Genomic DNA, 18342 nt, shown 5'->3' on the forward strand with positions numbered 1-18342 from the left:
TCAAACCCCCAACATTTCACCTGGTAGTCGAGAGAGCACATAAACCCTTTAAAAGCGCCACCCAGGGAATGCTCAAATAGGCTATCAAAGTGTTATTTAAAATAACTCAACCATATATGACTTTCTGTAAGGAATTGACAAGAATGATTTATGATTAGCACATTCATTATATGCAAATTGCCACATCTTAAGGGGGCTCCACAGAAATTATTTCCGCCCTCACAACAACTGTGGAAGCTGGTGTGGCTGCCTGTGGCTGTTCCCTCACCACAGTGTGAGGAGATAGCTAAATCATCACATTTCCTCACCACAGCCCTGCCTAAGAGCTGAAATGACTTGCCCAATAGCACACAGAGGTGCATTCATGGCAAAATACGAACTTAGATCACCTCAAACATTGGTCTCTTGACCCTCGAACCTACTGTTTCTCCACTTCTCTCTGCTGCACCAGTGACTTTGCTTTTCTCACCAAGTTTTTTGTTGTTGTTGTTTTTTACTGATATGAATGAATAAAACCAACATCAGTTGCTATTCAGTTGATTTCAACTCATTGTGACCCTCTGTGTATCACAGTTGAACCGTGTTCCATACAGTTTTCAATGGCTGATTTCTCAGAAGTAGGTCACCAGGCCTTTCTTCCGAGGTGCCACTGGATGGGCTCCAACCTCCAGCCTTTAGGTTAGCAGCTGAGCATGTAAACCATTTGCACCACCCATGGACTCCAATGTGAATTAATAGAGACAGTTATATTCTTGTTATATTTTTGTTTACTGTCCCAACATTGGAAGACATGACAATGAGTGAAATTTTTCAGTGCATGGGAGTCCCTAATCCCCCTGGTCCTGACCGCTCAGAGGAAGAAGGGAGGCCCCTTTAAACTAACCCAGTGGTAGAGAATAGGAAGCCTGTCTCTTGAGAAAAGCGATGCTGAGTAAAGTCCTGTGGTTTTGTGGCAGTGGTGAGTCTGCTTCCATGAACAGTGAAGTACAGAATCTGATAGCAACTGTGTATTCGTGTTCAGTGCTCTGGGGGATTTCAGTTGGGAGCTAACCCCAAAGAGTGTGGTTGGGTACAGGGCTTTCACGGTCAAAATAAGCACCAGCAAGAAATTATCAGGTCTACACAGTTCAAGGTCACCAGCCTCAAGCCCTGCTCATATAAACACCACTACAAATTTTACAAATTTGCATTCTAGGGGCCAGTGCAGAGATTGCTTTAATGGCATGAAATAAGCAACCTTTAAAATCACTTTCTCCATACATTAATGCGTTTGGTTGGCAAGTGTATATTGAGTTACCTACATGTGAAAAGGGAGAGGGGAATACAGGTACAAGCAAATCAAGTTGTTTCAAGTCTAGCAAACATGTGGTTTTCTTTTTTAATAACATTTTAATAGTAATTCATTTTTAATGGATTTTACGAAGGTACCGTTTCACACCAGGCTGGCATAACTGCTCCTTCACTATAGTGTGAGAAGCATTGCAATAGAAAACTATACAAAGTGAAAAGTAAAAGCCCTTTCTCACCTATTTGTATTCCCCAGTCCTTCACCAAAACTATTTCATTACCATCCCTAGAGGTAAGAGCACGATGCCTATCCTTCCAGATAGATATATCTGTATAGCAAACATGGAACCCTGGTTAAGTGATGGGCTGCTAACTGAGGGAGAAAAGACCTGGCGATCTGCTCTCGTAAAGATTGCAGCTGTTAAAACAAAGATCATATTAAGCCAATAGTAGAAATTGATTTAAGTTTATTGAATATACAATTTGCAGATCAGAGTAACATTTCAACTAGAGTGTCAGTAATGTCTTGAAGGTGAAAAGAACTTCCAAAATTCTTATTCCAAATCTTACTGGCATTGAATGGAAAAACGGGTAGGAACAGAACTGATAAAGTTGTGGACAGGAAGGATTTTCAAACAGCATTGTCTTGAAGAACAATTAAAATAATTCCTGACTTAACCCTAAACATAGCTCCCAGTCTGACCTTTGGAGTCTATCTCCCAAAACTAACTGAATTCTCCAAAAGAGCACAGGGCAGGTTACAGTCACCAAGGACATGACCGAAAACAAAACAAAACCCATTGCTGTCAAGTCGATTGCGACTCATAGTGACCCTACAGGACAGAGTAGAACTGCCCCATGGGGTTTCCAAGGAGCACCTGGCGGATTAGAACTGCCGACCTTTTGGTTAGCAGCTGTAGCTCTTAACCACTGTACCACGGAGGACACGACATACATCCTAAAACAGCCTCTAGTCAGACCCTTGAGTTCCTGCTTCTCAAAGCTGGCTGCACACAGACAATTTTCTTAAAAAAAAACCCAGTGCCTAAAGGCAAACGTCTCTGCTGAGCTGCTTGCTGAGCTACTGTTTGACCTGAAGGTGACTCCAGGGAACCAGTTTTTTCAAGGCTCAAAAGGACACCTAAGGGCCTATGTGGGTTACCCCAACTTCCATGAAAGCTAAAAATATGGATTCCAAGAGAATTAAAACTCTTCTGTCACGGCAAGGAAACCCTGTCGGGCAGTTCTACTCTGTCACATGGGGTCGTTAGGAGTCAAAAATGGACGCAACAGTACCTAACAACAACAACAATAGCAAACATGTATTTGAAGTGTGGCCCTGACTAAATAATGGCAGCAAAACTGAAGCCTTTTCTAACCTCCCTGCTCATTTTGTTTCAGCTGTAAAGGTGCCTCTCACTATGGCCTGACCAAAGACAGGAAGAGGCGCTCACAAGATGGTGGTCCAGATGGCTGTGCGAGCCTCACAGCAACGGAACTCTCCCCAGAAGTTTCCGCAGCTGCCACCATCTCTTCAACGACAGACCAGCCAGGCATAGACAACCCTGCCTATGTGTTCACGGCGGAGGATGGCCAGCCAGCAAACAGCCCACTGGACCCTGGCCGGAGCAACCGAACTAGGAGTGAGTCAAATGGGTGGTTGTCCGGGAATGGGCTCCTTGCCTTGGGATTGCCCTCTGTGGAATATTCACTGGAAAGTTCAAGAAATGTTTAAGGGAAAATAGTTCTGTTAGCCTTGGCAGCAACCCAATGTCCAATCCTCCAAAGTGAAATAAAACCACGAGTACCTCAGATTATTAAAATTGTGTACAATCGGACTTGGTGAAAGGGGTTGAAGCTAGACCTAATGATTCCTCATTCTTGCAGTGTTAGTTCCTTCCTATCCATGCAGCTCATGAAAAATGCTGTTATATTCAGTCCAGCCCAGGGGAAAAAAAAAAGCAGATTTTTAAACAAGTTATACATATTTCATTGTAGAAAACTTAGAAAATGCAGGTAAGCAAATTCTGTAGTCCTGCTCCCTAGAGATAACCACTGTTAATGTTTTATTGTATCGTGTATATATCTTAGAGTCCCTGGGTGGTACAAACAATTAAGTACTGGGCTGCTAACCAAAAGGTTGGTGGTTCCAACTGCAAAAACAGCCTGAGGGCAATATCTGACTTCTAACTTCACAGGGGGAAAGAATAAAGATCAACAGCCCAAGGTTGATTCCTCTAAGGCAGAGGTCAGACATGCCTTCTCTCTCCACCATCTTTACCATTTCTGACACCAACCATCCTTCCCACGGCACTCTCTATTTCTCTGTTGGGTTCGATAATTCATTGCAATGGCCACTCAGAACTCACAGACCATACTCATGATTATGGGGTTTATCAGGGAAGTAAAAGTTACAATTCAGGCTTAGGAACACTCAAGGATACAGTTCTTCCATCAGGACAGCTTCTCAGCCGTACTCACAGGCACACCTTTCCTTGACCCTAAGCCTCTGCCTGAAGGCACTCAGCTTTCTCTCTCCGTGGGCCGGGAAGCCTACCGTGCCATCTCCTACTGCCAGGTGTCTGTTGCCGGGTCTCTCCTGCTGAGTCTCTCCTGCTGGGTCTCTCCTCCTACCTCTTCTCACTGTTTCCAGGGTTACAGCTCATTCTCTGTCTGTCTCCTGGTCCCAGGAGCCTCCTTGCACCGGGATCCTGGGTCCAAAGGATGTGCCGGCTCCTGGCTGTTCTTCCATGGTAGTAGTTGTATCTTCTCTTTACCATCCCTGGGATGGCTCATTTCAAGCCCAGCAGGATGGCAAAACTGACCAATCCCCTTGATGGGCTACAATCTCACAGTCCCGCAGTCCTGCCTGATCACTTGGGTGGGAATTATAAGACCATGGCTAGAAAGGCCACACTAAAGTGATCCATCACACCACACTAATGTACCTGGTGGCACCACAGAAAAAAGGCCTGGTGATCTGCTTCTGAAAGATCACATCCATGAAAACATTATGGAACGCATTTCTACTCTGAAACTCATGGGGGTCACTGTAAGTTGGAATTGACTTGACGGCAATTTTTTTTTTTATTTATATCTTATGAAACGTGCACATACAAGAGGATTTCTGTTAACGCACAGCTGCCATTGCTCTCTTCTCTCTTTTCCCCAGCACGGCCCTTTGAGCGATCTACTTTCAGAAGCAGATCTTTTAAGAAAATAAATAGAGCTTTCAGTATCCTTCGGAGGACAAAGAGTGGAAGTGCAGTTGCCAACCAAGCAGACCAGGGAAGGGAAAATTCTGAAAACACCACTGCCCCTGAAGGTACGTGAGCTCACCTGCAAGACTGGACGTGGCCGGGCTTCCAGAGTGACTTCAGTGGTGATGACAACCTGACCACCACTTTATCTTCTGTATTGGTTATCTAGTGCTGCTATAACAGAAATACCATAAGTGGATGGCTTTAACAGACAGAAATTTATTCTCTTACAGTTTAGGAGGCTAGAAGTCTAAATTCAGGGTGCCAGCTCCAGGGGAAGACATTCTCTCTGTGTTGGCTCTTGGGGAAGGTTCTTGTCTCCTTTCATCATCTGTGGGCCCGGCTTTCCTTGGAAATCTCCATGTGTATTGGCATCAATCTTTCCCTGGGTCTAGGAGGTTCTCAGCCCGGGGACCACAGGTCCAAAGGATATGTTCCACTCTGGGCTGTTCTTTCTTGGTGGTACTGAGGGTCCCCTCTCTCTGCTCCTTCTCTCTCTTTTTATCTCCTGTAAGATAAAAGGTGATGGAGGCCGTACCCCAGGGAAACTCCACTTACGTCTGATCAGGGCTGTGACCTGAGTAAGGGTGTTGCATGCCACCCTAATCCTCTTTAACATGGCTAATCTTACATCATTAACCACAGGCAGAGATTAGGATTTATAGTACATAGGACAATTACATCAGATCATAAAATGGAGATAACCACACACTACTGGGAATAATGTCCTATCCAAGTTGACACATTATGCAGGGACACAATTCAGTATATGACATTTTCTATGACACCTGTCTTCCCAAAAAAAAAAAAAAGAAACCAGAAAAAAACCAAACCTGTTGCTGTCGAGTCGATTCCAACTCATAGCGACCCTGCAGGACAGAGTAGAACTGCTCCATAATGTTTTCCAAGGAGTGGCTAGTAGATTCGAACTACTGACCTTTTGGTTAGCAGCTCTAGCTTAAGGCATATAAGGAATAATAATTATAGTCAAAGTTAAAAGCACTTAGAATGTTACCTGCTATATTATAAATTCTAGATAAGTATTTACTGTTATGACTATGTACAAGGTGTGGTTCTAAGTGTATTACCTGTACTAACTCATTTCATCCACACAACAACCCTATGAAGTGGCTCCTATTATTATCCTCATTTTACAAATGAGGAAACTGAGGCACAGAGGGTTTACTTAGCTAGCTCCAAATTACCTTACTAAAGTTTGAATCCAGGTAACCTGGCTCTAGAATCCATGCAGGGCACTTCGTTGGATCTTAGAGTCTATGTGTTTTCCCCAGTGTAAATGGAGCTGAGGAAATACTGTTTCACTTCTTTCTTTTCATTTTATACTTGAAGAGCAGTAATAAAAATGGCTAATAAAAATGGAGCTCTTCCTGTGTGCCAGGAAGAGCTTACTGTGTGTAAGGCACTGGCATAGACACTGTAATTTTATGTAAAGATTATAAAATCCAGTTCCTGGCCTCAAGAGGTTTGCTTTAGTCCGAGTTCTCCAGAGAAACAGAACTACATGTATATACATGCATACGTACATACGTACGTACTTAGAAATTTCTAAGTCATTTGAATGTCACACCACAATGCTAAGGGATAGTTATCATCATTTCCACTTTATAGATGAGGAAACAGGCCTCAAATCACCTAGCTAGAAAATGGTAGAACTAGGATTTTACTCAGGCCATCTGGCTCCAGAGTCCACACTCTTGACCACAGGTCACACAGCTCTGTGCTCCTGGGGGCTGGAGGGTAGAGCCCAAGCCCTCTGTATTTGTCTGCATTTATCATGCCTTCTGTGAGCTTGTGGGTGGTCATATAAGACCACTTCTGGCTTACTCATTCATCACCTCTCACCCTGTGTATACACACACACACACATACACATGCATACACATGCTGCATGTTCTAACTACACCAAATTAATCACAGTCCCTGTAAATACTGCGTCAGAGTCCCTGGGTGGTGCAAACAGTTAACAGACTTACCTGCTAATGTTGGAGGTTTGAGTCCACCCAAAGGCAATTCAGAAGGAAGGCCTGGTAATCTACTTCTGAAAAATCAGTCACTGAAGACTCTATGGAGCACACTTCTACTGTGACATACATACCTGGAGTTGCCATGAGTCAGAATCAACTCAACAGCAACTGGTTTTTTAAATACTGTGTCTCTTTCTCTCTTTCCCCTCACTGTTGTCCAACCTACATTCCTACTGTCCCCTCAGCTGACATTCAAATCCATCCTTTCAGGCTCAGCTTTGGCTTTACCTCCTCCTGGAAGCCCTCCCTGACTTCCTATTTCTTTGCATCGTATGTCACTGTCATAGCAATGATTGCATTTCATTGTAACTTTACCTGTCAGGGTGGGGATTCTTTTTTTGAGTCTTTGTATTCTCAAGGTCTAGTACAGTATCAGGCACACAATAATGTTCACTAAATGTTTGTGCAATGACTAAAGGAAAGGATTATAGCTTCCTTTCTGCCAGTGTCCCTCTCTTATTAAGTGCTCTCCCTATAAACTTTTGTACTGCCCAAATAAGATTTATTTGCATGTTTATTGCAGAATCATTTTTTAAACATTACTATGTGTAAGGCACTGGTGTAGGCACTATAATTTTATGTAAGGATTATAAAATCCACTTCCTGGCTTCAAGGGGTTTGCTTAGTTACAGTTCTCCAGAGAAACAGAACCACATATACATACATACATACATATATACATACATACATACATATGTATGTATATACAGTGAAACCTGTGAGAGCTAAATTTGATGGGACTTGCCTTGTTTATCCAGGTCTCGCAAGTTTTCCACCTTTGACAGGGTGCGGTCTTACCACTTTTCTATCTCTCGTTTTAGTGGAAAATGTCTGAGTTTCCCTTCTCTGACTGGTTTCCATCTTACACATGCTCTGGCTTTCCCAGGTTTTACTGTATATATATAGAGAGAAAGAAATAGAGAGAAAGACTTATTTGAATCAGCTCATGTGATTGTGTGGCTGACAAGTCCAAAATCTATAAGTTAGGCAGCAGGCTAGAAACTCCTGCAGGAGACCTAAGTTACAGTCTTGAGGTAGAACTCCTTCTGTCTGGAAACCTCAGTTTTTGCTCTGAAGCCCTTCGTCTGATTAGATGAGGCCCACCCACATTATCAAGAGTAATCTCTTTTGCTTAAAGTCAACTGATTGTAAATGTTAATCATATCTACAAAGTACTTTCACAGCAACATTTAGACTGATATTTGACAGAACATTTGGGTACCATAGCGTAGCCAAGTTGATACATAAAATTAACCATCACAGGGTTCACTAAAAACAGAAAGAAAATAAAATATCATAGGTAGTATAGTATACATAAACAACAACAACAGCTGTAGAGAGAGGAATACTACTTCCGAGTGGGGCAGTGTAATCCATGTTGACAGATTGACATTAGGATGTTGAGTATGTGTTGGGAAGTAATGGGAATCAGGTTAAGGCCAGAGGAGAGAGGATCCTAGATGCCATTTAGGAGTGTGGACTTGATTTGAGGGTAGTGAACAAACCTGAAAGCTTCTAGTAGAGTTGCTGAAGGACAGGAGCCATGTTTCAAAGAGATAAAGATGGCAGCCAAGTTAGGTATGCAGGGGTTAGATGGGGAGAGAATGAATTCCTTCAGACAGGCCAAAAAGTTATTACTCTAGAATGGGATGAGGTGTTAACAGGATTTGTGAGGCAACAAGGTTTCCAAAAATGGTAAGGATCTCATTGCTTCAGCAACCCATGGGTAGTCCTGTGAACTCTCTTGGCATGGCTTAGCCATCCTTTTTATATCAGTAAAGAGCCTAGCTCCACTATTTATCAGCTGTGTGACCTTAGCTGTGTTTCTTAATCTCTCTGAGCTTCAGCATTTCTTCCTTTAAAAAAAAGGGATAATGATAATATATTTCATAGTGTTGTTATGAGGATTAAACAAACAAACCAAAAGCTCTGCAAATTGTTTAGCTCAGTGCCTAGTATATAACAAACTTTTAATAAATAATAATTACATCCTTTAGTATTTGAGGGAGAACACAAGATTGAACAAATTCTTTTCTTCTCAGACCAACACAAGTTTGGCAGTTTAAAAATTATTTTAACTCTTCAAGGTCACTAGGGTCTCATTGGTGTGGCTCTAACTATCACCATTTACAATGTGAACTGGGTATGTCCTTTTGCGTTATCAACTCAACATCCTCTGGTGCTTTAGAGCTGGGAGATCGGAGTATGGGTTTAGGAGGGAGGTTAGAAGGGGAGGAGGAAGAGAGAGGGAAAACCAGCAGTTTTGATGATTATTTCCAAGTCTTTCTTTGCTCAAAGTGATTTTTTTTAAAAATTCCCGTTCCCTTGCACCAGACACATTCCAACAAATACTTGTGGTATTGCCTACTTAATGTAATCAAAGTAGTTTAAACATTAATTGAACTCAAATCACCCAAGTACTGTTAGCACCAGGAACTGACAGATTAAGACAGCTGCCCACAGCCTCATAGCAAAGTCAATAGCTTACATTGAATTAAATCCGAAGGGAAGCTAAAGAACCACATTTACAATGTCTCAGGCTTCCTCTGGCCACTAAATTACTTTGTTTACCATGTTCTAAATAATTAGAAATAATTTTAACTCTTTCTGTATTGTTCCTAGAGAGTTGAGTACTCGTTAGATCATTGCGGAAAATGGACTAAGGTCGTGGGTTTTCAAAATAGTCACAGTGGATTATACAGAACCAGGCCTGCATTTTGATCTTTCCAGATGACTTAATTACAGTAGAATCTTAGGGCAAAGGCAGCTGTCAGCAGTTACAGAGGCAGCTCCACCCTCCACATCTAAACACAAGCCTCAAGCAACTCAGAAGAGCCTCTTCTTTCCTAAGCTAGGTGTGGCTTCATCCCAACACTTGCTGGTGTCCCTTCTGAACACTTCTACTCAAACTGAAGTGGACAAACAATGGCGGTTGAGTGCTGCTGGCAGATGTGTCTACAGAGCAAGTTCCCTATGGAACTCTTGCCTGGCTGTGAACACCCAGCTCCAGGGAGACAATGATGGAGGCAATGAGAGGGCTGGGCATCAGGACCCCTATGTTCTGACTTGGTTCTGAGGTCCGCCTAACTTTGTGACCTCCAGCCAATCACTTCACTTCCCTTCTCTGACTTAACTGTTTTCCCTTGTCAAATGATGGTTTGACTGTCACTGGCTTTCACACTGTGTTTAAGCTGCACTAGAACTAGAATATCTGTGTGTGGTCACAAGGGTAGGGGGATGTGAATGCATTCATTGGGAAAAGGATTTCTCAGATTGATAAACACTAGCATAGGTGGTCTCTTGGAGTCCCTAGGTAGTGCAAACACACTCAGTGGCTAACCCAAAGATTGGGGGTTTATGTCCACCCAAAGGTGCCTCAGGAGAAAGGCTCAGTGATCTGCTTCCAAAAACCCAGCCACTGAAAACACTACGGAGCACAGTTCTACTCTGACACACATGGGGTCCCCATGAGTTGGAATCGACTTGACGGCAACTGGTTAGATGATCTCTTACTCTCCATTTTGCTCTGTATTCAGTGATTCGGGGAGATCATGGAGAGATCTCTCTAAGCCACCAATGAGGCCTTGGCTGGTGCTTCTTTTCTTGATTATGAACTTTCCCTTCATTAACACAAGTGTCTGAGTGGACTAATGATTCCCCAAGCCTGAAAAGTAAGGTCTTCAGGGAAGAAATCTCCAAATGATCTGAGGGACAGAAGAGCAGTTTTGTTCTGTTTTGTTCCTCAATAGACAAGTGATAAAATTACAGCCCATCCCATAACAACAGGTCATTCATCCACTCACTCAGTCCCGTTCCCTCAGTAAACATCAGCCAGAGGTTACTGTGCAGAGTTCTGTGCACAGAACCGCGGAAGAGCCGGAAAATATGCCCTCAAGGATTTTAGAGTCCAAAGGGATCTATAAGAAACTGACACAAATGATGATAATAGAAGGTTGAGTGTCGTGAGAAAAAGAGGGCAAGCTTCATGGGAAGTAGGGTGTTTGGAGGAAGCAGGGAAGAGAGGGATCAGGGTAGAGTTTAATTGGAAGGGATCATTTCATGCAGGCCTTGAAGGAAAAATTGGGTTTAAGCCTAGGATGAAAAACATTCCAAGCAGAGAAACGTATGCTGGCACAGAGGCCGGGAAGTAGAAACCGAGGATGAGAGTTTAGTTTGGCTGAAACTAAAGCTTGGCAAAAAGAAATGGCTGGAAATGTGCATTGAGTGGATGTCTTAAATACATACTGTCCTTGTCCATTTCAGGCTTTCCAAGGTCGTACCACCTGATTCCAGATGGTGAAATTACCAGCATCAAGATCAATCGAGTGGATCCCAGTGAAAACCTCTCCATTAGGCTTGTGGGAGGCAGCGAAACCCCACTGGTCCATATTATTATCCAACACATTTATCGAGATGGGGTGATTGCCAGAGATGGCCGATTACTGCCAGGAGACATCATTCTAAAGGTAGAGACCGACACTGTGGAGCCGTGATAAGGGGCTTAATAATTCAGAGCAAATGATTGTGTGAATGAATGAATGAGGGAAAACACTAAATAAATGTGGAGCAGTCACTTTTCATGTTAATTTGACTCTTCATGTGAAATTTATAATTTAATTGACCTAAGTCTTTGTCTCTTTCTTGCTCTTTTACTCTCCCCCATATATAAATATTTTCCTCTGTCTCTGCATTATTTTTTCTCTGTCTTTTCCTCCTCCCCCGGCAGCTCCTCCTATCCTCCTCCCCCTTCCCTTTCTCTATCTCCTTTCTTCTCTTCTTTCTCCTCCTCTTCTTTCTTTCCTTCTTTCCACCCTTTCTCCCCCTTTAAGCAGCAATAATATGAAATAATATAAAACTGGAACATATATTTCCTTTTTTGTTACATTACTAAAATAATTGTTTAAGTGGATTAATGGAACATTTTGTATTTTATCTAATCACTCACATTCACACACCCTCTAAAGTAAATTTCCTGGAACTTAGTGGCCCTGGATAAAAAAAGTAATCCCTAAGTTATTCCTGCCAACCCACAGACATTCCAGGGGATACAGGTGGTGGAATAGAATGCCTTGGACATTACTGTCTTCCGAGGTTTGGTTGATGGGAAGGACTTTAAGGAGGAATTTTCAGAAGAAGAGAGAGGATAAAAGAGGAGTTGTTTATCAGGCAGAAGTAAAACGTGTGCCAAAAGTGACAAGAACTCCCTCCCCAGTCATATATTTCCTATCTGATACTCAGACAATAGTCTCATCCAATCCCTTCTAGCTTGCTGAGGGGCCAGCTCCTGTCTCCCCATGAGATGTTTCTTTGGCAAACTGATTGGAATAAGAGGAGAAAAGAATTTAAGGTGGTAATTGCTGAAACACTGAAATTCCCACTGGTCTTCAAGATGGAGTACAAGGCAGGGCACGTCAACCTCAGGTGGCAGGCAGCCTGCTGTCGGTGACACTCTGCATGGCTTCCTTCCAGCTCTAGTGGAAGCTGTGCTGCCTGGGAGGGTTGCAAGATAAAACATTCTGATTCTTGTGGCCTTCAAATGGTGCTTGGAGGAACAAGAGCTGCAGGGACTCTAGCAGGCAAGTCTGAGCTTCTCCTGGCCGGAGTGTGATGCCAAGGTGCTCTGCTCACCTGTGCTTGGACGAAAGGGGTGGGCCTTGCCTTTGCACAGGGAAGCCTCCTCCCTTCCCTGGAAAAGCAGCAGAAAACTGGTGATTCTACACCCAATAATCACCTCTTTCCAAGACTCCTCTAACAACTGGCTGCAAGTGCATGAAATCTTACCAAACTATAGCAATTCAAGAAGGTTGTTTCTCCTCCCTGGGGCCTCTCTCCTCAAGCACACCATGTGCAAAGCTGCTGTGAAACTGTTTTCTTCCAGAGTGGTAACTAACGTTGGGGCTGCAGCCTCCGGCAGGGCCTGCTTAGCTGGAGTAATTAAAACCAGAAAGGCCATGCGGCCGCAGCTCTGCAGGTCGTTATCGAGGCACAAATGAGAGGGGCCCAGCTGAAGAATATTTAAACAGCGTTATAAAGGGATCCAGCCCTTCAGTAAAGGCCGAAAACTTCCATTCATGCCAGTTTTCTTGGAACTGTTCAGGGACTTCTCTTGTTGAGAATATGGGCAAAAGACCTTGTAGACGATCACCTTGAGACCCTACACACACATACATACACACTCTCATATACACACATACATGCTGTCACGTACATATATACCATATACATACACTCTCACATATGCACATACACACATACATACATACTCTCACATACACACATACATGCTCTCACGTACCCACATATACCATATACATACACACTCTCACATATGCACATACACACATACATACATACTCTCACATACACACATACATGCTCTCACGTACCCACATATACCATATACATACACACTCTCACATACACTCATACATACACCATATACACACATACATGTACACTGTCATGTACACACCTCATACACACACACACTCTTACACACATACTTACTCAGTGGTGGTGATTGAAAGTTCCATTATGGATGAGCTAGGGAGAAAAAATTGGTTGGAGGTTTCTGGAAAGAAAATGCAGTTCAGTTTTGTTTGAGCAACAGTTTAATGTGATTATTTGACTGAGCTGAATGTGAAAATTTCTTCTTTTTTTTTAAAACTTTTCTTTTTTTTTTTCCTCAGCTAAAAAGTAAGTTTGGCAGGCAACAGAAATGAAGGATAGACAATTTTGTAATTATCTACAAAATTATTCTGTAGATAATTTTGTGGGCCTGTGTAAGAACAAGGTTGAGGAAAGATAATTTCTGCTCGAGAGGCCTGAAAAAGTGGTAGAGGTCACACTCAGAGAAAAAGAGTTAGAAGTAATGTTGGCAGGTGGGGAATTTTGGATACAGGATAAAGTGACAGAACAGAGCAGTCTTGAAAAGAAGGGTCTGGGGTTCTCCTTTGGGCCTGCGCCTTTCCAGAAGAGTTGGGGCAGATGGTGCTGACTGTACAGTTGCTCCAAATGCTAAGGTCCACTGTCCCCCAGGTCAACGGGATGGACATCAGCAACGTACCTCACAACTATGCCTTGTGCCTCCTGCGGCAGCCCTGCCAGGTGCTACGGCTCACGGTGCTTCGGGAGCAAAAATTCCGAAGCAGGAACAATGGACTGGCACTAGACTCCTATGGCTTCCGGGATGACAGTTTCCATGTAATTCTCAACAAAAGCAGCCCTGAGGAGCAGCTGGGAATAAAGCTGGTGCGCAAGGTAGATGAGCCTGGGGTGTTCATTTTCAACGTGCTGGACGGTGGCATGGCGGACCGACACGGCCAGCTGGAGGAGAATGATCGTTTGTTAGCCATCAATGGACACGACCTTCGATATGGCAGCCCAGAAAGCGCGGCTCATCTGATTCAGGTGGGTCACAGATCATTCCAAGGTCCCAGTTAGAAACTCCCAGCATGAGCTGAAATGCTCACCACCCTGATGTTCCTACCCTGTTACTCTCACACATTTAATACACCGTGCCTCCCTTTCAAAGAGTCAAGATGGAATGGGCAGCATTTTCAAAGCTTCTGCCCAGGTAAGAATATTACTCAAGCAAATGATATGTCTCATGGTCATGAACATTCTCTAGGTATTGTCAGCCATCTGACCTGACTGCAGGTAAATGCGTTGGGTTATCTACTGCAACCTCACAAGGTTAAGATCACTCGAGGTCAGCAGAGTTGTATAATCCCTCTACCTAGTATGTGGATGCAGACACAGGGATCATGAAGATACATTCTGGTCATAGCCAAGACACTTGATAGTCCTAACTCCCATAGGAAACTGTGCTGTGCTCCCTACAGGGATCCTATAGACAGGATTGGCTAAGGCTAAGACCCTGGTCTCCATAGCTAAGTCCAGGCCCCTTGAAAAATCCAAGGAAACTCTAGTATGAACCTAAGAGGAAGCCTACTAATAAAAGAGGCGTATAAAGTATTGATCATTTAGACACAACAGCCTGACATTGGTTCAAACTAATCTCTTTCCTGACCAGTGTGGTATCACCAAGGCCCAGAATACATCTTAATGACTTCAACTGGGTCACCATGACATTTTTTAATGTTTATGGAGCTTCCAGCTTTATTCTTAGAGAGAAGGACTTTGTTCTGGGGTCCTGGATTCTAACTCATTTATTCACTTCATTTAGAAGACACATATTAAGTTTCTGCTGTGTGCCTGACCCTGGATTAGGTACAGAGAACAGAGAGATGACAACCACTTCGTTTGTTCTCCCAAAAAAGCCCACAGTCTAAACGGAGACATGGTCTTGTTTCTAAATAACTGCCATATGGTGTTATAACACTATAACGGAGTATTTTTAGTACAGTGCTGGTGCAGAAGAAGGAGATATTTTTGCTAGGAATGCTTCACAGAGGAGGAAGAACTTTAACTGGGGCTTTGAGGAATCAGTAGAAGTTCTCTAGGTGAACAAGGCAGGGAAAGTCATTCTAAAGAGATAGAACACAAAGGCACAAAGGTCTGTTAGGGGAGTGGTTAATACTTAGTGCATGGGGTGAATGTAAAAAAGTAGTTAGAGATAACGCAGGAGTGGTGGCAAGGACCAGGCTATGCAGAGTATTGTGAGCTGTGATAAGGAGTTCAGACTTTAACCCCAAGGCCACGAGGTGTCATTGGAAGGGTTTGGGAAAGGAACTGACATGATCTTCTAGAAGATCTGTCTGCAGGCAGTGGAGAGCTGTTAGGAGAGAGTCAATATTAGAGACCTTTAGAAGCAGTCACAGTCATCCAGGCTCACAATGTCAGCTTCCATTTAGTGACTGAAGTATTATTACTTTGAAAGTAGACAGTGAGAACTGTACATGTGAAAAATGTTGAGTTGGCAATGTTATCTATATTTTTATAACAGTAAAGAATACATGCTTTTTTTAAAAAAAGAATAGATGTTCAGCAGTATTAATTGACTGAGCCCTGTTCCAGGTTCTATAGAATATAACAAGCAGAAGACAGAGCCTGCCCTCAAGGACCTGATCATCCATGAACAAATAAGTCTTCCTACCCTTAGGTTCCAATCATGGAGTTCTTTCAGGTGTAAGCAACTCTTTTCTCCTTCTTGTGTGTAGTATCTTATCTCTCCTTAGAGGAAAACCAAGTGGTGGATAGTATTATTGTCACTTTAGGAGTGGGCAGACTGAGGCCCAGGGTGCAAGGAGACTTGGTTCATCAAGGCAGAAAACACATGTGGTGCTTTGACTCTTGAGTTGTGGCTCTTGGTGGTGTCCCGATTCTGAGGGACACCTGTGGAGCAGGTGGAGAATAAAACCAGAGTTACCAGAGGCATTTCCCTTTTGGAGTTTATGTCATCCGTTCCCAAATTCGTATGCCCAGCCTCAATTTTTCTGAACACCACACTTATATAACCTACTTGGTATCTTTACGTGGGTGTCTAAAAGACTTCTTAGACTTAATGTCCAAAATGAACATTTGGCTTCTCCCCACTCCACCCCTTGACAAGCCTGCTCTTCCCTCAGTCTTTCCCAGTCTCTAGAAATGGCACCAAATTTTACCCAGTTACTTGTGCCAAAAAGAGTCTTTACTCTCTTCAGCACTCTCCACCCCCATCCATTTCTCACGACTTCCATGGAGTCCATCAACCAGACCACCATCATCTTTGGTCTGGGGTACTGCAAGGGCCACTGGCTTCTTTGCTTCCACTCCATCCTTTACCTTCTGTTGTTCACACAGCAGTTAGAGTGACCACTTTACAAGGTCACGCTCTTGCACTTAGCCCTCTGATGTTTCCCAAGACACAGATTAAAATTCCAAATCCTTACTATGGCCAGCAGAACTGTTCATAATCTGGCCTTTGGTTGTGTCTCTCCATCTGCATTTCTTAAGCAAAGAGGAGAATTTCTAGTATTCTCTTCCTCGCTTAACCAGCTCAGTCACATTGCCTTCTTGCTGTTCAAGTACTCAGATACTTCAAGCACACTTCCACAACAGGACCAACATTTTTGCTGTCCCTCTGCCTGGAAGAATCTTCTCCCAAATGTCCGCGCTACTCATTCCCACATTTCATTCAGGTTTCTCGTCAAATGTCACCTCCTTGGAAATGCCTTCACTGACTACTCTACCTAAAACAGCACCACCACCACCCCAACACACACACACTATATTCTCTAATCTGCTTTTTTGTCCTACCTACTAACTGTAATTATTAGCTGGCAGTCTAGTCTAGTACAATGCAGGACAGTATTATATCCTGAGCACTAAGAGCAATAGCTGGCAATAGTGGGCACTCCATAAATATTTGTTGAATGAATAAATGGAGTCAAATTTTTTAAATGTAAATATTTATAAGATATACATAGAAAATATATTTCACACATTAATTCCATCTCTTAAGGATTTGTAGTTAAACCATTTACCAAAGAACAAGCATCACATCTATTTTTTCATCCTATTTGTCCCCAAGATATTATCTCTACTTTTTGTCCCCTTCAATTTTTTCAATAATTATAAGCTGAACACCTTTTATGCCAACAGATGTGCAGTACAGTCGTGAATAAGACTGACACAGTCCCTGGCCTCACAGAGCTTGCACTGTACCCCTTTCTCTGATTTGAATATAATCAAGTCAGCCTTAAGCAGGTGTTTCTAGTCTAAATGTGCCAATGGGTGAGAACAGAAAATAGATCATGTTTATGAAAACACTGGAGTCCCTGTGTGGTACAAACAGCTTGGGTTAATACACCCAGCTGCTAACCGGAAGGCTGGAGGTTCAAGTCCATGCAGAGTGCTCAGAAGACAGGCCTGGCAATCTCTTTCTGAAAAACCAGGGGCCGCCATGAGTGGGAATCGACTCGACAGTCACTGGTGTTTTTATGAAAACATTAACACATGGAAAATGAAGTCCTTTTTTTTCATGAAGAAATTGTACATTTAGCAGATTTCTTCTCTTTCAAAAACTAGATTTTAGGTGCTCGTTAGTATTTGTGTGTGTGTGCTACACTTTTCAACTCCCTCTGCAGGCCAGTCATCGCAACTCGCATTCTAGAGATCATCTGTGCCAACTATCTTCACAGCGGGCCAAAGAAAAACACTCTCCTACTCTTGTCAGTTGGTTAAATCTTGATTACATGTGGCATTTTCTCTTTGTAGATTAATAACAGAAGAGCAAAACAATTTTTTTCCCTGAGAAGGTTAATTTATGAAATAAAATCTTGCCTAACAGTGGGATTTCCTAAAAGATTCTTTTGCTTACTAAACAAAGCCAATGTGCTTTATAAGCAGGAAAAACCTAAAAAAAAAAAAAAAGAAAAAGAAAAAAAACCCTAGGGCAAAGCTAGTTGAAAAAGGAAGAAATAAAATGCTGGAAAAATGCAGCTAAGCAAGCTCTTGCATTTCTCAAGAGTGGATTTTATTTATGTGATACTTGTAACACACACCAGGCTGGGGGGGATTAAACTAAATACCCTTCAAAGTTGGGACTCAAATTTCCAACCAATCCTTGGCTGCGTTGCCTTGATGTGTATACTCCATGAATCACATTTTCTTTACCAAGAAATTTCCAGACAACATGTCCTTTTGGTCATGTTTTCTCCCACAGTACCACACATTCTGCTTTTTTCTACGTTGTTTCAGGGAAGAGTTATTACAGAGAAGCCACAACTGTTTTAAATTTGACCAACTTTATACATGTTGGGCCCTAACCCAGCTTACTCAGCAGCAGCCTGGGTTTGCCAGACCCC

General features: G+C 42.8%; 1 protein-coding gene across 2 annotated transcripts in view; it reads left to right on the forward strand.

Moving 5' to 3' along the window:
- LNX1 (ligand of numb-protein X 1) overlaps nucleotides 1-18342 on the forward strand; it is a 159475-nt gene that overhangs the window by 102593 nt on the left and 38540 nt on the right. For both annotated transcript variants that reach the window (XM_004382898.2, XM_004382899.2), the window contains 4 exons: nucleotides 2689-2930; nucleotides 4460-4612; nucleotides 10856-11058; nucleotides 13631-14002. In XM_004382898.2, coding sequence (XP_004382955.1) covers nucleotides 2689-2930; nucleotides 4460-4612; nucleotides 10856-11058; nucleotides 13631-14002 — 970 coding nt within the window. The remainder of the gene's footprint in view (nucleotides 1-2688; nucleotides 2931-4459; nucleotides 4613-10855; nucleotides 11059-13630; nucleotides 14003-18342) is intronic.

This window comes from Trichechus manatus, unplaced genomic scaffold (assembly GCF_000243295.1).
Source record: "Trichechus manatus latirostris isolate Lorelei unplaced genomic scaffold, TriManLat1.0 scaffold00101, whole genome shotgun sequence".
Lineage (NCBI taxonomy): Eukaryota > Metazoa > Chordata > Mammalia > Sirenia > Trichechidae > Trichechus > Trichechus manatus.